General features: G+C 43.2%; 1 protein-coding gene across 3 annotated transcripts in view; it reads right to left on the bottom strand.

Moving 5' to 3' along the window:
• Window positions 1-2,089: 2,089 nt before the first annotated feature.
• The window catches only part of LOC530929 (cytochrome P450, family 2, subfamily J), a 41,204-nt gene continuing 22,389 nt past the window's right edge, over window positions 2,090-20,904 (bottom strand). The window contains exons 7-10 of one of the 3 annotated variants that reach the window (XM_059885335.1): window positions 14,946-15,133; window positions 8,709-8,847; window positions 6,844-6,993; window positions 2,542-2,609 (exon numbers count right to left, since the gene is read on the bottom strand). In XM_059885335.1, the coding sequence (XP_059741318.1) occupies window positions 6,968-6,993; window positions 8,709-8,847; window positions 14,946-15,133 (353 nt within the window). In that variant the 3' untranslated portion in view covers window positions 2,542-2,609; window positions 6,844-6,967. Of the gene's footprint in view, window positions 2,610-6,843; window positions 6,994-8,708; window positions 8,848-14,945; window positions 15,134-20,904 lie in introns of all 3 variants that reach the window. The other 2 variants (XM_002686348.6, XM_005204529.5) reach the window with 2 other exon arrangements.

Below are 20,904 nucleotides of genomic sequence, written 5' to 3'. Positions count from 1 at the left end.
CTGGAGGGAATTGATAAGAGGTAAGCATTTTGGCATAAGTACTAAGAGATGTGTCTGAAGAGATGAGATGGTGTCAGAGCACAAAGACTACCGTGTGCCCAGTTAGTGAGCAGGACCCCCTGATCTGCTCACTGACTGGGAATGCGTGGCTGTGCCTGGTCCACCTCCAGAGGGCGCTGTTCACCTAGCCCACCATGAAGGCATCCTGGGGGTTTACCATGTGGCAGCCCTGCTAAAGGATTCATAAAGATCCTGTGGTCAGTAGGGAGGAGAGTAACCTACAGTGAACCCACCTGATGACCTTATAGGAAGGCAGGGAAATTTAGAATACAGTAGAGGGAAAGGGTTAGTTACTGAGTAACTTCACTTCAAACTACGGAGAAGGCAATAGCACCCCACTCCAGTACTCTTGCCTGGAAAATCCCATGGATGGAGAAGCCTGGTAGGCTGCAATCCATGGGGTTGTGAAGAGTTGGACACGACTGAGCGACTTCACTTTCTCTTTTCACTTTCATGCTTTGGGGAAGGAAATGGCAACCCACTCCAGTGTTCTTGCCTGGAAAAATCTCAGGGATGGGGGAGCCTGGTGAGCTGCTGTCTATGGGGTCGCACAGAGTCAGACACAGCAGCAGCAGTCTTCTATGTGGATGATCTGATTGGGAGAAAAAGAAGGACTCAGATGTTCAGGAAGTTCAAGGTCTGCTTTATTCTAGAAATGTCTTTTAGGTTGCTTTCCGGAGATGCAACTTTCCAGGATGTTACAAAGAAAGCATGCTCCGGTGGGTGGCTAGGGTTCTCACTTTCTATTCTAGACCAAATTCTCCATCTAAACTCTAGGAACACAACCAAATCTCCCAGACATACTCTTGGCTCTGACAGGCTCAGGCTAGCTCCAGTCAGACACTTTCTCTCTCACTTGCCTTCTGTCCCTCCCTCTCTCCTCTTGCTCTTCAGTCTCTTTCCCTTTCTAATGGTATTTATTGAATTAGCTTTTCTCTGAATTCCAAGCAACAGGAACGAAAAGCGCAATGACCTCATGGCTCTTTTTGTTCTGAGCTATTTAAATTCCTTAAGTGTACCAAGGTTAGACAAAAGACCTTGAATGGTTTAGTCCCATTCACTAGGTTTGTTGGTATCTGTCTGCATGGGGGTTGGCATCCAAACCCAGGGACTGTCAGTGGGACCTGGCCTTCCAGTTGGTGCCATTTTCTCCCCTCAGTGACCACACACAAGGAGGGCTGAGCAGGATTCTGGCATTTCACTTTCCTGCTATAAAATACTCTACCATGCCTCAGCTGTTGTGTTTAGGCTGGGAATACTTGCCAACCAAAAGCCAACATCAGTTTGTGAGAAAAGATCACACCCACCACACTGTCAAATCCAATATGAAATGGCTTGAGAATAAATAATACCAGAGAGGGGATTGAAGTGTAAGGAGGAGCTTAAAAGATAGAAAATATTTCCACATTTGTTTCCCCCTAACCTGCTTACCGGGAGAAGGCAATGGCACCCCACTCCAGTACAAAATCCCATGGACGGAGGAGCCTGGTGGGCTGCAGTCCATGGGGTCGCTAAGAGTGAGACACGACTGAGCGACTTCACTTTCACTTTTCACTTTCATGTATTGGAGAAGGAAACGGCAACCCACTCCAGTGTTCTTGCTTGGAGAATCCCAGGGACAGGGGAGCCTGGTGGGCTGCCATCTGTGGGGTTGCACAGAGTTGGACATGACTGAAGCGACTTAGCAGCAGCAGCAGCAGCAGCAACCTGCTTACCACGTTTAGTTAAATGGAGTCCAAGACCAAGATAGTGCTTTGTTAGGTAAATCAGAGAACATTCTTCTTCACAGAAACCAGCCTATAAATTAGGAATTCCATCTGCCCTGCTGACTTCCCAGGGGCCAGTCTGGGGCAGGAGCAGGATAAGCCTGCCCAGTGCTACCAAATGTGAGGGCCTATCTGGACACGGTCAGTAGCTGCCCCAGGGCCCAACTTCTAACTCTTATCCACCATTTGGCACCACTTTGACCCAGGCCATCTCAACAAGCCAAAGCAAATCCCTATCTAAGGAAGGAAGCAGAGGAAGCAGATCAGGGCTATGACTTTTATGATGCACTTTATGGTTTCCAAGCCACTTAAAGCCCATTATTTCCTCTGATTTTTACAGCAGTTCTTCTTTTTAGAGAAGAAATCATTGTCCACTTTAAATCCTCTGGATGAAATGAAATCACTCACAACATCACTGATTCTCTCAATGCCCCACTGGAGACGGTAAAGCTGGGGTTTGGATCCAGTTTCCTCTGAGTCCAGCTCCTGTGACCTGTCCCAGAGGCACTGGATGCTGTCCTCTCACTTCTGAGCAGGCCCTGTGCCTTGAGGGGTGACAGGCCCATTCTTCCTGCTTTCCTTCCCCTCTCTCTCCCCAACAACTTCAGGCCCGAGGAACAGCACAGAGGCAATGGCTGACTGGGGAGAGGGTCAAGCCCATTCTGAACTTCAGGCTTAACTCTTCATTGTCTGGAGGCCTGAAGGTAAATTTTTGCAGAAGTGAGGTAAAAAAAATAAACAACTCAGTTCTGGCCAATTGTTCTCCAAGGCACATCCTCTTTCCTGAAAGACAATAAAAAGTTACCTGTTCAGGTGGTGTCTGTACCAGCAAGCACTGAAATATTTTATGACTTCTTGTAAAACCTGAGCAAAGGGAGGGCCGGCCAGCCTCTGGGGCTTTATGTATTCAGTTTGATCACAACCACCTGGGTTAACCAATGGAGAAGGAAATGGCGATCCACTCCAGTATTCTTGCCTGGAAAGTCCCATGGATGGAAGAACCTGGCGGGCTACAGTCCATGGGGTTGCAAGGAGTCGGACATGACTGAGTGACTAACGCTTACGCATAAACACCGGGGTGAAGCAAAGCTCCGAGAGCTAATTACACAATCGCACACTCCCAGCCTGCAGGGCTCAGACGCGTGAGGTACAGGGTGAAGGTGTGGCGTGTGGGCGAGAGAAGTGAGGCCTGAGCTGGCCCAGCGCTAGCCTAACGCTGTTTACAAAGCCATTAGCAAACAGTAATGACTAAAGCAGACAAAACCCCAAAACTCTAGGTAGTTTTTCTCAATTGTTAAAAGAAACTTTTGAAAAGTGTAAGCAAGTAAGTGTCAGATCAAGGTTTCTCAAGTACAAGGCATCTTCTCTCTACATCACAGTTCCCTCTATTATGACCAGGAATCTCCCTGCCATGCAGGGCCGACCCCATCTCATCCCACCTGTGTTCACCTGCTCCAGGCTTCCCTCCTCCCCAACTTGGGCTACAACACCCCACACTGGGCTCTACCATCATCTCTCTTTTTGGTGTTTTAATAACTTACTTTCTCCCTAAGAGAGAAAGAAAAAAGAAAAAGAAAAAAAACTGTGAAATGTGTAAAGACAAAAAAAGATGTTTGTAACCCCCAAATTCAGACAAAACCCTTGTTAATATTAGACATATTTCCGCACTGTCTTTGTAAGGATTCTCCTGCACACCGTCACTGGGATTACTGTCTGTAAGCAATTCTGGGCGTTGCTTCTGTTACTTGGTATTTCCCCCTGTAATGAAACTTTCTTACAAATAGTTAATGTAGCATGCCTCTATTTCGTCCTTGCCTATAATGAGCTGTTGAGGAAATGAAATTAGAGAATATCTGCAAAAGTGTTGAATAAATTAAAATATGCTTTAGAATCATATCATTCTTAAATTGTTTTGTGCTTGTTTCCCACCAGCGTGTATCTAATTTTCTCTGTTCCCCTCATCCTTATCTGTGTGTGTGTGTATGTGTGTGCTCAGTCGTGCCCCGTTTTCCAGGCAAGAACACTAAGTGGGTTGCCATTTCCTACTCCGGGGATCTTCCTGACCCAGGCATGGAACCCGCATCTCTTGCATCTCCTGCTTTGGCAGGTGGATTCTTTACCACTGAACCACTTGGGAAACCCCCTTATCTCTTCACCCATCACAAATAGTACAATGAGGAATTTTGTTAAAATAGTATCAGATCAGATATATTGTAAATACCCAGGATTCTCCTAGAAGAATCCATATATGACAAAACTGGATCCACGGAATCAGGAACCAGGGTTACAGTACTTGTTTCATCAGTACCCAGCTCTGGGCTATGAGTAAACCCTTTATTCTTACAGACCTGAACATGTCTCACTTGTCAAACACGTGAGATAATCTCTCTCCCAACTATACTACGTGGCCGGGTGAGGATACCAGGAAGACAGGAGATATGAATTATATGAATTTTGCTTTTAAAATCATGAGAAGGAGGGCAACTTGATCTCACAGCTTCATCCTGGACTATGGGAAATGTGGACCTTCTCCTTGGTGCTTCCACTAACTGGCTGTCAGTAACTAACCAGGTCAATTACCTCATTGGTGAAATGAGAGCAATGACCTAGGGTTTTGGGGGAAAGTTCTTCATAATTTTATCTCCCATGATTCAGTGAATTAAAAATTTTTATTTTTTGAAAAAACGAGGACTCAGCCTCTTGCTTTTCATGAAGCTGTCTGTGCTTTGTTGGATCGAAAGGGAAAAACTTAAATGACGAAAAGAAAATACAAATTTGTAGTAACAGCTTTGCCATCTGCCCTGCTTATATGCATGTGTCCTAATTCCACACCTGATCATCCTTTCCAGAGAAGGGAAGGAGCTCTCCACATTCTATTCCTTCAGGGAAGCTGTTTTTACAAAGTGCCAGATCAAGAATGAGGCAAAGCCACTGTGCTCCAGAGATGGCAGTGTGGTGAGAAAACAAGACAGTGGTGTCGACTCTATCTCCTGAAACCTTTTAAGCTGTTCTCACTCTGTCACAGCTAAGGAAATCCCCAAATTGCTTGCCTTCTCTCAATTGCATTCTCCTCAGCAAAAAGACAGACAGTGAGACCAACTATTTGCAAAAATGGCTCCAATTTACCCCATCTCCCTGTACCCACATCATTGGCAACATGATTTCATACTCTTCCCATGAAAACTGTGCTACTTTCCCTTTCTCTTGAACTGGGGCTCACAGGTGACCTATGGTGGCCACCAGAATGCAGTGGAAGTGATGGTTGCCAGTTCCCAGCCTGGCCCTTAGGAGGCACTGTGTGCTTTTCTCCCTCCTGGGGTCTTATCTTCTACATGTACATCCGCTGGCTAGATTGCTGGAGGATGAAATTTGGAAAGGACCCCCACTGTCTCAGCTGAGGTCATCTTCCCTCAGTCTTCAGTCAGCTCAGCTCCCAAACAGGCAAGAGGACAAAGCTAAGATCAGTCGAGCTCCCAGCTCAACTGCAGACTTGGGAGCAGTAATATACACTAAAGCTATGGTTTTCCCAATAGTCATGTACAGGTATAAGAGTAGGAACATAAAGAAGGTTGAGCGCTGAAGAACTGATGCTTTTGAACTGTGGTGCTGGAAAAGACCCTTGTGAGTCCCTTGGACTGCAAGGAGATCAAACCAGGCAATCCTAAAGAAAATCAACTCTGAATATTTATGAAAGACTGTTACTCAAGCCGAAACTCCAATACTTTGAACATCTGATGCAAAGAGCTGACTCACTGGAAAAATCCCAATGCTGGGGAAGATTGAAGGTAAAAGGAGAAGGCGCATGGTAGAGGATAAGATGGTTAGATAACATCACTGACTCAAATGATCGAATTCGAGAAAACTCCAGGAGATGCTGGGAAAGACTGAGAACAGGAGGAGAAGTGGGTGACAGAGGATGAGATGGTTGGATGGCATCACTGACTCAATGGACATGAGTGTGAATAAACTCTAGGAGATAGTAGAGGACAGAGGAGCCTGGTGTGCTACAGTCCATGGGGTCACAAAGAGCCAGACATAACTTAGATACTGAACAACAACAACCATGATTGTTTTAAGTCACTGAGTTATTCATCTTTGTTATGCAGCAATATAATACTTGATACATATGATATGAATTTGGTGAATCTTAAAATGGAAAGGCTTTAAGTGGGCAAGTGAATTACATTTTAACTATGCAAGAAGGAGCACTAGATGAGAAACTGGAGTCTAGGCCCCATTCTGACAATTCTTTGGGCTCAAGATCTTGAATAAGAAATTACCCTTTTAATTATAGGCTTCAGTTACAAGGAAATTATCTCATTTAATCCTCACAGCAGCCCAGTTATTAATAGTTAGGCAATGGATCAGTATCTCATCTCTTAATGTAAGGAAACTAAGAATAAGAGAGAATTGTTTCTTATTCAAGATCTTGAGCCCAAAGAATCATCAGAATGGGGCCTAGACTCAAGTTTCTCATCTAGTGCTCCTTCTTGCATAGTTAAAATGTAATCCACTTGCCCACTTAAAGCCTTTCCATTTTAAGATTCATCAAATTCATATCATATTATAACTCTCAATAGCAAAAAAAAAAAAAAAACTGTGAGTCAAGAATGATTAAAATACTTAAAATACACATGTGAAACTCTGTCTTGTAATAGGAAACATGAAGCTCTTACAGACAGGAAGATCGAAAGGTGTTTCTACATCTCATGTCTGCTTTCATGTTAGGAAGTGACTTGTCCAGTGTAAAGGTGGTACAGAACCAGAGGGAGAAAGACACAGAAGATCTGATCAGAATCAGTTCAGATACACGCAGGACAGTGTCCTACATCAGGAAAGCCTGGGCTTTGCATCACTTCTACATGGGGTCAAATTCCAGTCCCTCCCTCTCTATGCCTTTGTGGCATGATCAGCAAAATAATACTGTTGTAGAAGATCAATCTATATTTAATTTAAATCAGTGATAAGAAAACTACTATAAACTCCAGAGTGCCAACCCATTGTAATGCTTAGTTACTGTTTTGGAGGGAGACGCTGCTAGGAAGAACGCAGGCTTTAGTATTTGATAAACGTGGTCAACACTGAGTTCCAGCTCTGTCTTGTGACCTTTTTCATGACTGCAGGCACAGTAGTCGACCCTGCTAAGCCCGGGTTTCCTTCCATATCCCTAAAGGTGGTGAACAGAATTTTGTAATAAGGTTACACTAGAACACATGCTTTTTCACTTTTTATGACAATTAAATTTATTTTTTTAATTGAAGGATACTTGCTTTACAGAATTGGAACACACATTTTTAAGAGATTTTTTTTTTTTTTTTTTTTACTTCATTCATTATCATATCCTCAGGGCTGAATGTCTGATACATAATAGATGCCCAGGAAATACTTACAGAATTAAGAAATTGGAAATTTAGTTGAAATGATCTCTGCAACATACCTAATTTAATATGTGAAATATACTAAAATTTTTCTCACTCATTTTACAATGTTTTAAATTAATATACTCTTTTGGAACTGGCTGGCTTAGAAACCCGGGGGGTTTCACTGCACCTTCTTTCATACCTTTCAAATTGTATACCATGTAAATGTATTGACTAGTTATTTAAGGAGTCATTAGAATTTAAAACAGTAAAAGGACTTCTTACGCACCAGTGACAGAGTAGAATCCCGATCAGTTAAGCCTGCGGCACTTAGAGTCACAGGCATCACTTGTGATGCCCATAAAGCAAGTAGCCCCTTTCCGTGCCCCTTCTCCATCCTCTCCTAGCAACTGACTCTAGTTCTGTGTGAATGGATTGCCCTAAAAAGATCTTTGAACATTTAAAACTCTGTAAGGAAGGCAAGTATTCAATCTTCTCTCTGCACGACAGGAAGGGTCTGAGCTCTTGTTTCAGCATTCTGGGGCCAGCACAATGTGAACCTGAAATCTCCATCAGAGTCAAGCAAGGGCTTAGGAAGTAAAGGCATGAGTCCTGGTGATGCTCCACCCAGGGAATCCTGAGGTGTAACCAACAGCGAGAGAGAGTCACTCTGGAGGGGACTCCATGGTGTGGACTGAACACTGTTGCCTGACATTCTGGTAAACAATGAATGCTGCCCTCCACAAAGCCATCAGTCACTGAAGCTGCCCCCAGCGCTGTGCTCTCAGTGGAATTCAGGATGGAAAAAAAGAGGGTACTGGCTCTAGAGTATTAGGATGCACGTAAAGGACTGATGCTAAAGCTGAAACTCCAGTCCTTTGGCCACCTCATGTGAAGAGTTGACTCATTGGGAAAGACTCTGATGCTGGGAGGGATTGGGGGCAGGAGGAGAAGGGGAAGACAGAGGACGAGATGGCTGGATGGCATCACCGACTCGATGGACATGAGTCTGGGTGAACTCCAGGAGTTGGTGATGGACAGGGAGGCCTGGTGTGCTGTGATTCATGGGGTCGAAAAGAGTTGGACATGACTGAGCAACTGAACTGAACTGAACTGAAAGGAATAATTTCACTGAGCCCAGACTCTTGCATCTTCCTATAAAAAGAAAGACACTAAAATCATTAACTTGAAATGTCTGGTCTTTTTTTGTGTGTGTGACTAGCAAAATCTTATGATGTTTGATTACATGTTTATTTTTTCTCTTTTCCAGCAAGAACTCCTACATACCCTGGTTCTTTCCCTACCTTTTGGAAACAGTCCCCAAGAGCTATCTGAGAAGCCACCTTCCTAGGATATAGTCTTCTGTAATGCCCTGAATAAAAATTCTCAACTTTTAGGCTGAGTTTTTATTTTCCTGTTGAACCTGGAGACATGCCAACTAAAGCAAAACACCAGGGAGAAGAGGAGGGAAAGGCTGCAAGAGGGACTCTGGGTTCCCACATTCATATTTCTCGCTACTCACCTATTGAAAAAGGCAGAAAGGCTTCCCTTTTCTTAAACTGTCCATTCTCTAGAAAATGCTCCGGATTGAATGTGTCAGGGGTGGCCCACTCTGCGGGGTCCCTGTGCAGTGCAGTCAGGTTGGTCAGCACCATGGTACCCTGGAGAAGGCAGAAGAGACTCAGGCAGGGATTGACCCACACAACATACGTGTGCAGAGGGGTGGCAGTCCCCCAGGACTCCACATCAAGGCTGACAGCTCCCTGAGCTCCCTCAGCCTCCCTGACCCACCACCTTCTGAGGCCAGCCCCTAGGACCGGCTCTTTGCCATGGGACAGCTTATAGCGATGGACTGGAATTGTCTGCTGGGAATTTGACCAGGGAAGTGTGACTGCTCTTAGTGCAGAATAGATCTCTGCAGGGACTTGTCAGTGTAGAACTCAGGAGGGAACACATATGCATCAATAAAGAGAATAGTGAGACATCCTTCCAATGTCTAGTCTGTTCTACAGAGGGTTTAAGAATAGAATGAGGTTACCCAGCAAAAGGAACCACTGTTCTTCCAGATACAGAGCAAGAAACCAAGGTGTCTTCCTTAGTGCCTTCCTTTCCCCCATTCTTCCTTCAACCAGTCCTTCTTTTGGTCAATTTTACTTGAAATTTCTCTTGATCCTGTTATTCCATTTTGTGTCCACTGATGCCACCTGATTCAGGCTACCGCCTCGCTTGGCTGCTGCTGCTAAGTCGCTTCAGTCGTGTCCGACTCTGTGGGACCCCATAGACGGTAGCCCACCAGGCTCCCCTGTCCCTGGGATTCTCCAGGCAAGAACACTGGAGTGGGTTGCCATTTCCTTCTCCAATGCATGAAAGTGAAAAGTGAAAGTGAAGTCGCTCAGTCGTGTCCGACTCTTAGTGACCTCATAGACTGCAGCCTACCAGGCTCCTCCGCCCATGGGATTTTCCAGGCAAGAGTGCTGGAGTGGAAAATCCACTGCCTAATAGCCCTGCCTGTGCTGATGATGGACAGGGAGGCCTGGCGTGCTGCGATTCATGGGGTCGAAAAGAGTCAGACACGACTGAGTGACTGATCTGATCTGATCCGATGCCCATATTCTCTTTTCCCCTTCAGTGTGCTCCACATGATGAAAGCAGAATTCGCTCTGAATAAGATTTAGTCATTCCACTCCTATCTACCCACCACACCTGGAACGTGATAGATACCCTTCAATAACTCCCATCACTCTTAGATGAAGGACACATCACCTGCTCCCTGTCTGAGTCACCCTCCTGCCTGCACTCCCACTACATCAAGCTTCTTTCAGTTTCTCAGACATGCCACATTTCCCCACTCATTTCTGTGCCTTTTTACATGCTGTTCACGTTTGCCTGGAATGTCCTTCCTTCTCCTTTTGTCAATGAGTTAACTCTTAACCATCCTTTAATCCTCTGCTCAAACATCACTTCCTTTGGGAAGTCCTCTCTGCCTGCTCCTGCTCCCACTCCTCATTGCAGCCAGCCTGCATCTTCCTAGAAACCAGTGATTTTTCTCCTTTAGATAGTTACCACAGCTGTACTTATAAACTTGCATGATTATTTTCCTCTGAGTTGTTCTCTGAGGTCTGAACATTTTAGGTGCTTAATGAACATCTGATGAATTAATAAAGAATAATAAGTGCTATTTTGAGAACTTTCTATAGTAAGCACAAGGTTAAATATTCTACATGCATGACCTCATTACATGTTCATCTGTGAGATGGATTTAAATGCATTCTCACAGATAAAGATTTTAAAGCTCTGAGAGGTGGAATAAGATGCCCAGAGTCACAGGGTGGAAGGAGGTAGAAAAATGATTTGAATTAGGACATTTGACATCAAAGTTATGACCCCTAGCCTCTACAACAAAGCCAACGGGATACTTTAATTCCCAGGATGGTTTTTTAAGTCAACATTAACAATCAATGTCAGAGCAAGTCTACTGATCTGGGGTGGTTTCCTGGAGTTAAATGAATTGCTATAAAAATGCAAAGATCACTTGAGAAATAATATAGACCTCAGCAAGAGTCAAATACAACTTAGCAACTAAACCACCACCACCAGCCTTCAACCACAAATGATCAATTAGCAAGAAAATATTAGGTTGGTACAAAAGTAATTGTGGTTTTGCACTACTGAATTTCGCCCTTCGATACTGGAATACATTCTTAAATGTGGTTATGTTATACATCGTTTTCATGCACATTTCTTGCTTTATGTTTTTTTTGCTAATGACTTATTACTTGCTGTGTATTTTATATTTATTTTAGACTATGGAAATAATGTTAGACAAAAAGCAAGTGAGCAATTTTCTTATAGGTTAGAATGGGTCATAAAGCAGCAGAGACAACTTGCAGCATCAACAACACATTTGGTCCAGGAACTGCTAATGAATACACAGTGCAGTGGTGGTTCAAGAAGTTTTGCAAGGGAGATGAGAGAGAGTCTTGAAGATGAGGAGTATAGTGGCTGGCCATTGGAAATAGACGACTGTTGGAGAGCAATCATCAAAGCTGATCCTTTTACAACTATCAGAGAAGTTGCTGAAGAACTCAGTGTCAACCATTCTATGGTCACTTGGCATGTGAAGCAAATTGGAAAGGTGAAAAGCTCAATAAGTAGGTACCTCACGAGTAGACCGCAAATTTAAAAAAAATCATCATTTTGAAGTGTCATCTTTGCTTACTCTACACAACAAAGAACCATTTCTCGATTGAATGGTGATATGCAACAAAAAGTGGGTTTTATATGACAACACATGATGACCAGCTCAGTGGCTGAATCTAGAAGAAGCTCTAAAGCATTTCCCAAAGCCAAACTTGCACCCAAAAAAGGTCAGTCACTGTTTGGTGGTCTGCTGCTGGTCTGATCCACTACAGCCTTATGAATTCCAGCTAAACCATTACATTTGAAAAGCATGCTCAGCGAATCAATTAGATGCACCGAAAACTGCAATGTCTGCAGCTGGGATTAGTCAACAGAATGGGCCCAATTCTTCTCCATGACAACAACTGACTGCATGTTGCATACTTCAAAAGTTGAGACGACCCAGAGGGATGGTAGGGGGAGGCAGGAGGGAGGGGGGTTCAGGATGGGGAACACGTGTATACCTGTGGCAGATTCTTGTTGATGTATGGCAAAACCAATACAATATTGTAAAGTAATTAACCTCCAATTAAAATAAATAAATTTATATTAAAAAAAAAGTTGAATGAATTGGGCTACAGAGTTTTGCCTCATCCACCATATTCACCCGACCTCAGTAGCCAACCAGTTACCACTTCCTCAAGCATCTTGATAACTTTTTGCAAGGAAAATGCTTCCATAATCAGTAAGAGGCAGAAAATGCTTGCCAAGAGTCCTGAAGGACAGATTTTTTACACTACAAGAATAAGCAAACTTATTTCTCATTGGCAAAAATGTGTTGATTGTAATGGTTCCTACTTTGATTAATAAAGATGTGTTTGAGCCTAGTTCACTTCAATTCAGTTCATTCACTCAGTCGTGTCCAACTCTTTGTGACCCCATGGACTGCAGCATGCCAGGCCTCCCTGTCCATCACCAACTCCCGGAGTTTACCCAAACTCATGTCCATTGAGTCGGTGATGCCTTCCAACCATCTCATCCTGTCATCCCCTTCTCCTCCCGCCTTCAATCTTTCCCAGCATCAGGGTCTTTTTAAATGAGTCAGTTCTTTGCATCAGGTGGGCAAAGTATTAGAGTTTCAGCTTCAACATCAGTCCTTCCAATGAATATTCAGGACTGATTTCCTTTAGGATAGACTGGTTGGGTCCCCTTGCAGTCCAAGGGACTCTCAAGAGTCTTCTCCAACATCACAGTTCAAAAGCATCAATTCTTCAGTGCAGAGCTTTATAGTCCAACTCTCACATCCATACATGACTACTGGAAAAACCATAGCCTTGACTACACAGACCTTTGTTGGCAAAGTAAAGTCTCTGCTTTTTGATATGCTATCTAGGTTGGTCATAACTTTTCTTCCAAGGAATAAGTGTCTTTTAATTTCATGGCTGCAATAACCAACTGCAGTGATTTTGGCACCCCCCAAAATAAAGTCTGCCACTGTTTCCACTGTTTCTCCATCTATTTGCCATGAAGTGATGGGACGGGATGCCATGATCTTTGTTTTTTGAATGTTGAGTTTTAAGCCTACTTTTTCACTCTCCTCTTTCACTTTCATCAAGAGGCTCTTTAGTTCTTCTTCACTTTCTGCCATAAGGGTGGTATCATCTGCATGTCTGAGGTTATTGATATTTCTCTGGAAATCTTGATTCCAGCTTGTGCTTCATCCAGCCCAGCGTTTCTCATGATGTACTCTGCATATAAGTTAAATAAGCAGGGTGACAATACACAGCCTTGACGTACTCCTTTTCTTATTTGGAAAAAGTCTGTTCCATGTCCAGTTCTAACTGTTACTTCCTGACCTGCATACAGATTTCTCAAGAGGCAGATCAGGTGGTCTGGGATTCCCGTCTCTTTCAGAATTTTCCACAGTTTATTGTGATCTACACAGTCAAAGGCTTTGTCATAGTCAATAAAGCAGAAACAGATGTTTACCTGGAACTCTCTTGCTTTTTCAATGAGCCAGTGGATGTTGGCAATTTGATCTCTGGTTCCTCTGCCTTTTCTTAAAGCCTAGTTGCAATGATTTAAAATTCACAGTCCAAAACAGCAATTATATTTGCACCAAACTAATATAGTAAAGCAATCATTGCAGGAATAGCTGCTATTCCTGGTTCTGCTCGGCTGGTGACTAAGGGGTGGACAATGCAGAATTTCCTCTGGCTTTGCCTTGAGATTGTCCCCAGGTACCACACACACAGAGCAATTTAGACAAACTAGAATGACAGTGGCACCCCACTCCAGTACTCTTGCCTGGAAAACCCCATGGACGGAGGAGCCTGGTGGGCTGCAGTCCATGGGGTCGCTGGGCGTTGGACACGACTGAGTGGCTTCCCTTTCACTTTTCACTTTCATGCATTGGAGAAGGAAATGGCAACCCACTCCAGTGTTCTTGCCTGGAGAACCCCAGGGACAGGGGAGCCTGGTAGGCTGCCATCTATGGGGTCGCACAGAATCGGACACGACTGAAGCGACTTAGCAGCAGCAGCAGCAGCAGAATGGATCCACAGAGGCTGACGAAAGTTGTGAGAAAGGGAACTGTAAATGTGCAGTGTACAGAGAGGACACTACAGGGCACAGGAGAGCTGTCATCTGAGATCCTCAGGGTGGTGCGCCGAGTGAGAGCAGAATTTCCTTTGGGAGGACAGGGAATTTAATGGGGACCCACTGAGAAATATTTCAGGGAGACTCTTTTAAAATCAAAGGAAAGCAATTCCTGTGGAGAGAACATGGTGTAGTACAACAAAAGATGAGCCTGGGAATCAGAACAATTCCGTTTCTGGAACCCAACTCCTGTCTCTGTAGCTGAGAGATCTTATGCAAGATTAATTACTCTCCAAGCCCCGGCTTTCAGATTTATAAAATGAGAGAATGGAATTATTCTAAGGACTGATTCAGACATTTTGAAATAACATATATAGTCCAAAGTACATAACCACTGCTTAAAAAGCATTGGTTCCTCCTTTCTCTCCTATTCTGTTATTTAATACTGCACATACTGGATTGCTTTCCCTTGTGAGGTAGTCCCATCAAGGGTCTGTAAGTCAAGGATAGAAAAACACCTGTGGGGATAGTATGTTAGAAACACCAGAATGAATATGATGTTGGTTCAGGTGGTCTCAAAAGTCCCTCATTTTTCAACATTCCAGCACTGCAAAGCACAATTATCTAAAATAAGTCCAGTAGGTCTCTATCTTGTGAGAAGCACTCCCAAGGCAAAAGAAAGGACCTCGTGACAAAGTCTGAGACTGAGAACTGCTGCCTTCTGTATCCCCATGTAGATTTACCACTCACATCACATAGTAAAACACTGAGAAACCTCATAGCAAAGAAAAGCCTGGTTTTGCCTAACCACAGCTGACTTAAGAATCCCCCCTCTCCTCTAAAACACCTGTTAACATCCAGTTGAACTAACTTTCTAAGCTCACACTTAGGGAACAAAACTAGTATTTCATCAGGCATAATATATTCCTCTACCCATGTAAGTAACTCTCTAGGATAAGAATGCTTTTCCAATTGAGATATTCCCACCATTTACAGATATGAGCTTGGAGATCTGAGGCTGTTGATGTGAGCCCCTAATTACCTTGGGCAGGTGGTATCCAGCCAGGACGGTGTCCACTGTCACCTCCCGGGGCACGTTCAGAGGGAGGATGTTCCCCATTCTCTGCACCTCGTGGATGACAGCGTTGGTGTAGGGCATGGACTCGCGAGCGGCCGTGCTTGGTTGTTGTGACTCACCAAGCACCTTATCGATTTCAGCTTGGACTTTCTCTGGAAAAGTACAGAAGATTTCATCATTCTATTTTTCTATAACTTTCCTAGAGGCCAGTTAAGCTAAGGAATGGAATAACCAGGATCAAAAATGCTAAAGGAGTACATCAAGGCTATATAGCATCACCCTCCTTATTTAACTTATATTCAGAGTACATTATGCGAAATGCTGGGCTGGATGAAATCAAACCTGAATATTCATTGGAAAGACTGATGCTTAAGCTCAAATCTTTTGGCCACCTGATGCAAAGAGCTGACTCACAGAAAAGACCCTGATGCTGGGAAAGATTGAGGACAGGAAGAGAAGTGAGCGACAGAGGATGAGATGGTTAGATGGCATCACTGACTCAATGGAAGTGAGTTTGAGCAAATTCCAGTAATAGGGAGGGACAGGGAAGCCTGGTGTGCTACAATCTATGGGTTGCAAAGACTTGGACACAGCTCAGCGATTGAAAAACAATAACAAAATGACTAAAGCTATAGTAGGGTCTCTGCACAACCTCCTCAGGGAGGTATGTGAGTGGGAAGTGAGCCCTGGTGTGAGACAAACCTGGTGGCAAATTCTTGCTCAATACTAGTCCTGCTGCGAGTTCCTGGAGCTCTTTGAGCCTCTGGTTCCTCTTCTTATTAGTGAGGATGAATCAAGTTTCATCTTTAGCAATTTTTAGATTTGCATGAACTGATTTAGGGAAGTATCCAACAACAAAACCCTGTTAACTATGCCCCAATATTTGTTTTCCTCTTTTTAAACAATAATAAATATTTGATCTGGATACCTGGTCCCTCAGCTAAAGACTACATTTCCCAGATCGCCTTGTGACTAAGTTCTGGCCAAGAGAGTGTAAGTAGAGGGAATGTTTAATACTTAAAACATGCCCTAAAAGGAAAGGCATGTGGTTCCTGATCCTCCCCTTCCTGCTGGTGGAAAGGCAGCCATAGAGGTGAGCCATCTGTGAGTCCCAGCAAGGGTGCCATTCTAGATAAAAAAGAGCAACACACAGGAAGCAGTTTAGACCCAAAGGGTTCTGCAGAGTCTAGCTTAGAGTCTCTGAATTGAGAGAAAAATAAACTTTCTTTTTTTACTGAACATTTAGAAACGTTTTAAATTGTGGTAAAATACACATAATATATAACTTACTTATCTTAGCCACTTTAAAGTGTGTGGTTTAATAATGTTAAGTATATTCACATCGTTGTACAACCAATCTCCAGAAATTTTTGTCTTGCAAAACCAAAACTATTCTCACTGAACCAGAACTCCCATTTGCACTAACTCCAGGCTCTAACCATGGTGTCTAACAACCACCATTTTACTTTCATTTTCTATGAGTTCAACTGTTCCAGATACCTCAGATGAACAGAATCATGTAGTTTGTTCATTTTGATTGGATTACTGAGTTTAGCATAATGTCCTTAAGGTTCACCATGTAGCATGTGTCAAAATGCTTCATTTTTAAGGACGAATATTTCATTGCATTCCACATTTTGCTTATCCACCCATCCATTGATAGACACTTGGGTTGTATCCACTTTTATTCCATCTTAGGTGACCGGTGATAGAAGCAAGGTCTGATGCTATAAAGAGCAATATTCCATAGGAACCTGGAATGTCAGGTCCATAAATCAAGGCAAACTGGAAGTGGTCAAACAAGAGATGGCAAGAGTGAATGTTGACATTCTAGGAATCAGCAAACTGAAATAGACTGGAATGGGTGAATTTAACTCAGATGACCATTATATCTACTACTGTGGACAGGAATCCCTCAGAAGAAATGTAGTAGCCATCATGGTCAACAAAAAGAGTTTGAAATGCAGTACTTGGATGCAATCTCAAAAACCACAGAATGATCTCTGATCGTTTCCAAGGCAAACCATTCAATACCACAGTAATCCAAGTCTATGCCCCAACTGGCAATGCTGAAAAAGCCGAAGTTGAACGGTTCTATGAAGACCTACAAGACCTTTTAGAACTAACACCAAAAAAAGACGTCCTTTTCATTAAAGGGGACTGGAATGCAAAAGTAGGAAGTCAAGAAACACCTGGAGTAACAGGCAAATTTGGCCTTGGAATACAGAATGAAGCAGGGCAAAGACTAATAGAGTTTTGCCAAGAAAATTGCACTGGTCATAACAAACACCCTCTTCCAACAACACAAGAGAAGACTCTATACAGGGACATCACCAGATGGTCAACACTGAAATCAGATTGATTATATTCTTTGCAGCCAAAGATGGAGAAGCTCTACACAGTCAGCAAAAACAAGACCAGGAGCTGACTGTGGCTCAGATCATGAACTCCTTATTGCCAAATTCAGACTTAAATTGAAGAAAGTGGGGGAAACCACTAGACCATTCAGGTATAACCTAAATCAAATCCCTTATGATTATACAGTGGAAGTGAGAAATAGATTTAAGGGCCTAGATCTGATAGATAGAGTGCCTGATGAACTATGGAATGAGGTTTGTGACATTGTACAGGAGAGAGGGATCAAGAACATCCCCGTGGAAAAGAAATGCAAAAAAGCAAAATGGCTGTCTGGGGAGGCCTTACAAATAGCTGTGAAAAGAAGAGAAGCGAAAAGCAAAGGAGAAAAGGAAAGATATAAGCATCTGAATGCAGAGTTCCAAAGAATAGCAAGAAGAGATAAGAAAGCCTTCTTCAGCGATCAATGCAAAGAAATAGAGGAAAACAACAGAATGGGAAAGACTAGAGATCTCTTCAAGAAAATTAGAGATACCAAGGGAACATTTCATGCAAAGATGGGCTCGATAATGGACGGAAATGGTATGGACCTAACAGAAGCAGAAGATATTAAGAAGAGATGGCAAGAATACACAGAAGAACTGTACAAAAAAGATCTGCATGACCCAGATAATCATGATGGTGTGATCACTGACCTAGAGCCAGACATCCTGGAATGTGAAGTCAAGTGGGCCTTAGAAAGCATCATTACGAACAAAGCTAGTGGAGGTGATGGAATTCCAGTGGAGCTCTTTCAAATCCTGAAAGATGATGCTTGGAAAGTGCTGCACTCAATATGCCAGCAAATTTGGAAAACTCAGTAGTGGCCATAGGACTGGAAAAGGTGAGTTTTCATTCCAATCCCAAAGAAAGGCAATGCCAAAGAATACTCAAACTACCACGCAATTGCACTCATCTGACACACTAGTAAAGTAATGCTCAAAATTCTCCAAGCCAGGCTTCAGCAATATGTGAACCGTGAACTTCCTGATGTTCAAGCTGGTTTTTTAGAAAAGGCAGAGGAACCAGAGATCAAATTGCCAACATCCACTGGATCATGGAAAAACCAAGAGAGTTCCAGAAAAACATCTACTTCTGTTTTATTGACTATGCCAAAGCCTTTGACTGTGTGGATCACAATAAACTGTGGGAAATTCTGAAAGAGATGGGAATACCAGACCACCTGATCTGCTTCTTGAGAAATCTGTATGCAGGTCAGGAAGCAACAGTTAGAACTGGACATGGAACAACAGACTGGTTCCAAATAGGAAAAGGAGTACGTCAAGGCTGTATATTGTCACCCTGCTTATTTAACTTATACGCAGAGTACATCATGAGAAATGCTGGACTGGAAGAAACACAGGCTGGAATCAAGATTGCCAGGAGAAATATCAATAACTTCAAATATGCAGATGACACCATCCTTATGGCAGAAGGTGAAGAGGAACTCAAAAGCCTCTTGATGAAAGTGAAAGAGGAGAGTGAAAAAGCTGGCTTAAAGCTCAACATTCAGAAAACAAAGATTATGGCATCTGGTCCCATCACTTCATGGGAAATAGATGGGGAAACAGTGGAAACAGTGTCAGACTTTATTTTTCTGGGCTCCAAAATCACTGCAGATGGTGACTGCAGCCATGAAATTAAAAGACGCTTACACCTTGGAAGGAAAGTTATGACCAACCTAGATAGCATATTCAAAAGCAGAGACATTACTTTGCCAACAAAGGTTCGTCTAGTCAAGGCTACGGTTTTTCCTGTGGTCATGTATGGATGTGAGAGTTGGACTGTGAAGAAGGCTGAGTGTCGAAGAATTGATGCTTTTGAACTGTGGTGTTGGAGAAGACTCTTGAGAGTCCCTTGGACTGCAAGGAGATCCAACCAGTCCATTCTGAAGGAGATCAGCCCTGGGATTTCTTTGGAAGGAATGATGCTAAAGCTGAAACTCCAATACTTTGGCCAGCTCATGCGTAAAGTTGACTCATTGGAAAGGACTCTGATGCTGGGAGGGATTGGAGGCAGGAGGAGAAGGGGACGACAGAGGATGAGATGGCTGGATGGCATCACTGACTCGATGGACGTGAGTCAGGGAGTGAACTCCGGGAGTTGGTGATGGACAGGGAGGCTGGCGTGCTGTGATTCATGGGGTCGCAAAGATTTGGACACAACTGAGTGACTGAACTGAACTGAACTGAAGACATTATTATTTTGGAGCCTTTTATAGGGAAGCTATAAATATATCCTAACTAGGTGGCTTTTAAACTTAAAGAAAACCCTGTAATTCACAGTTGTTTAGTTGCTAAATCCTGTCTGACTCTTGTGACTCCATGGACTGTAGCCCACCAGGCTCTTTGATCCATAGAATTGCTCAGGCAAGAATACTGGAGTGGGTTGCCATTTCCTCCCTCAGGGGATCTTCCCGACCCAGGGATAGAATTTGCGTCTCCTGCATTTGCAGGAGGATTCTTTACCACTGAGCCATCAGGGAAGCCCATAATTCACAAATAAGTGCATTTTACAAGTGCATGACTCAGGACACATAAAAAAATATACACACACGTATAAAACATTTATTCATATACTTAAGGAAAGTTTCATGAAAAAGCATTATCCTCAGTACACAGAAAGCACTCTGATTTTACTATTTTTTTTAATTTAGGGAAAAAAGTTGGTCTTGATTTACTAAATTGACTCTATTTCCTATTAATGAATTTTCACCCACAGTTTGCAAACTGTATCAAAATAGTTTCTATCCTACATGTGCTTAAACTGTTTCAGGGGAGGGGGGCTAGAAAATGAAAAATGATTCTTAACAGTCACTGTCCTTGAAAGGACTACAGTCTCTGGGGAAGATATATAAATAACATGTTATAAACAAACTAATGGAGGTTCATTAGGTCATCTTTAAAGAAAGGAAATGCTAGTATTTTCCCAGAAGTGTGGAGAAACTCTTGGAGGCTATGTTGAGTAGACTCTTCAAGCATAGCTAAGGGTTTACTGTATAGAGAAATTAGGGAAATACATTCTTGATTATTCTTCTAGGGAACAGCAGGTGTGATGGTCCAGAGGCACAAATAAGGACAGTGAAATAAAATGGCCTGTGACTTACTGAAGCCCCTATGCAGGCTGGACAGGTAGAAAAGAGGCACAGCAGAGTGCATGATATACCAGACTAAGGACTGTGAGCATTGTCCACAGGATGCTGGAAGACACTACTTGAAAAGGAGGGAAGGCTGCTACCAGATTTCATATGTGAGTGGAGTGGAGCTCCTTCCTGGAACTCACCACAATGTCAGTGGGCTTCACTGTTTTCCCCACTGGACAGTGAGTTTGCTGAGGGCAGGGGCTCTCTGTTATATCTGTGTAATGTGGACCCATCCCAATTCTGGCAGAAAACTGAAGAAGGCGCCCGTTCAAGTCCACCTGTCCTACCTATCTCTCCATCCTACCATACTATCCTCTGGCCTTTCTTTTGGACCGTGCTCCAGGAGGCCCCATTCTTATTTTCTTTTTTCCTTTAAAAAAATGATTT

This window comes from Bos taurus, chromosome 3, assembly GCF_002263795.3.
Source record: "Bos taurus isolate L1 Dominette 01449 registration number 42190680 breed Hereford chromosome 3, ARS-UCD2.0, whole genome shotgun sequence".
NCBI lineage: Eukaryota > Metazoa > Chordata > Mammalia > Artiodactyla > Bovidae > Bos > Bos taurus.
This window is presented reverse-complemented; position numbering and strand designations above follow the sequence as displayed.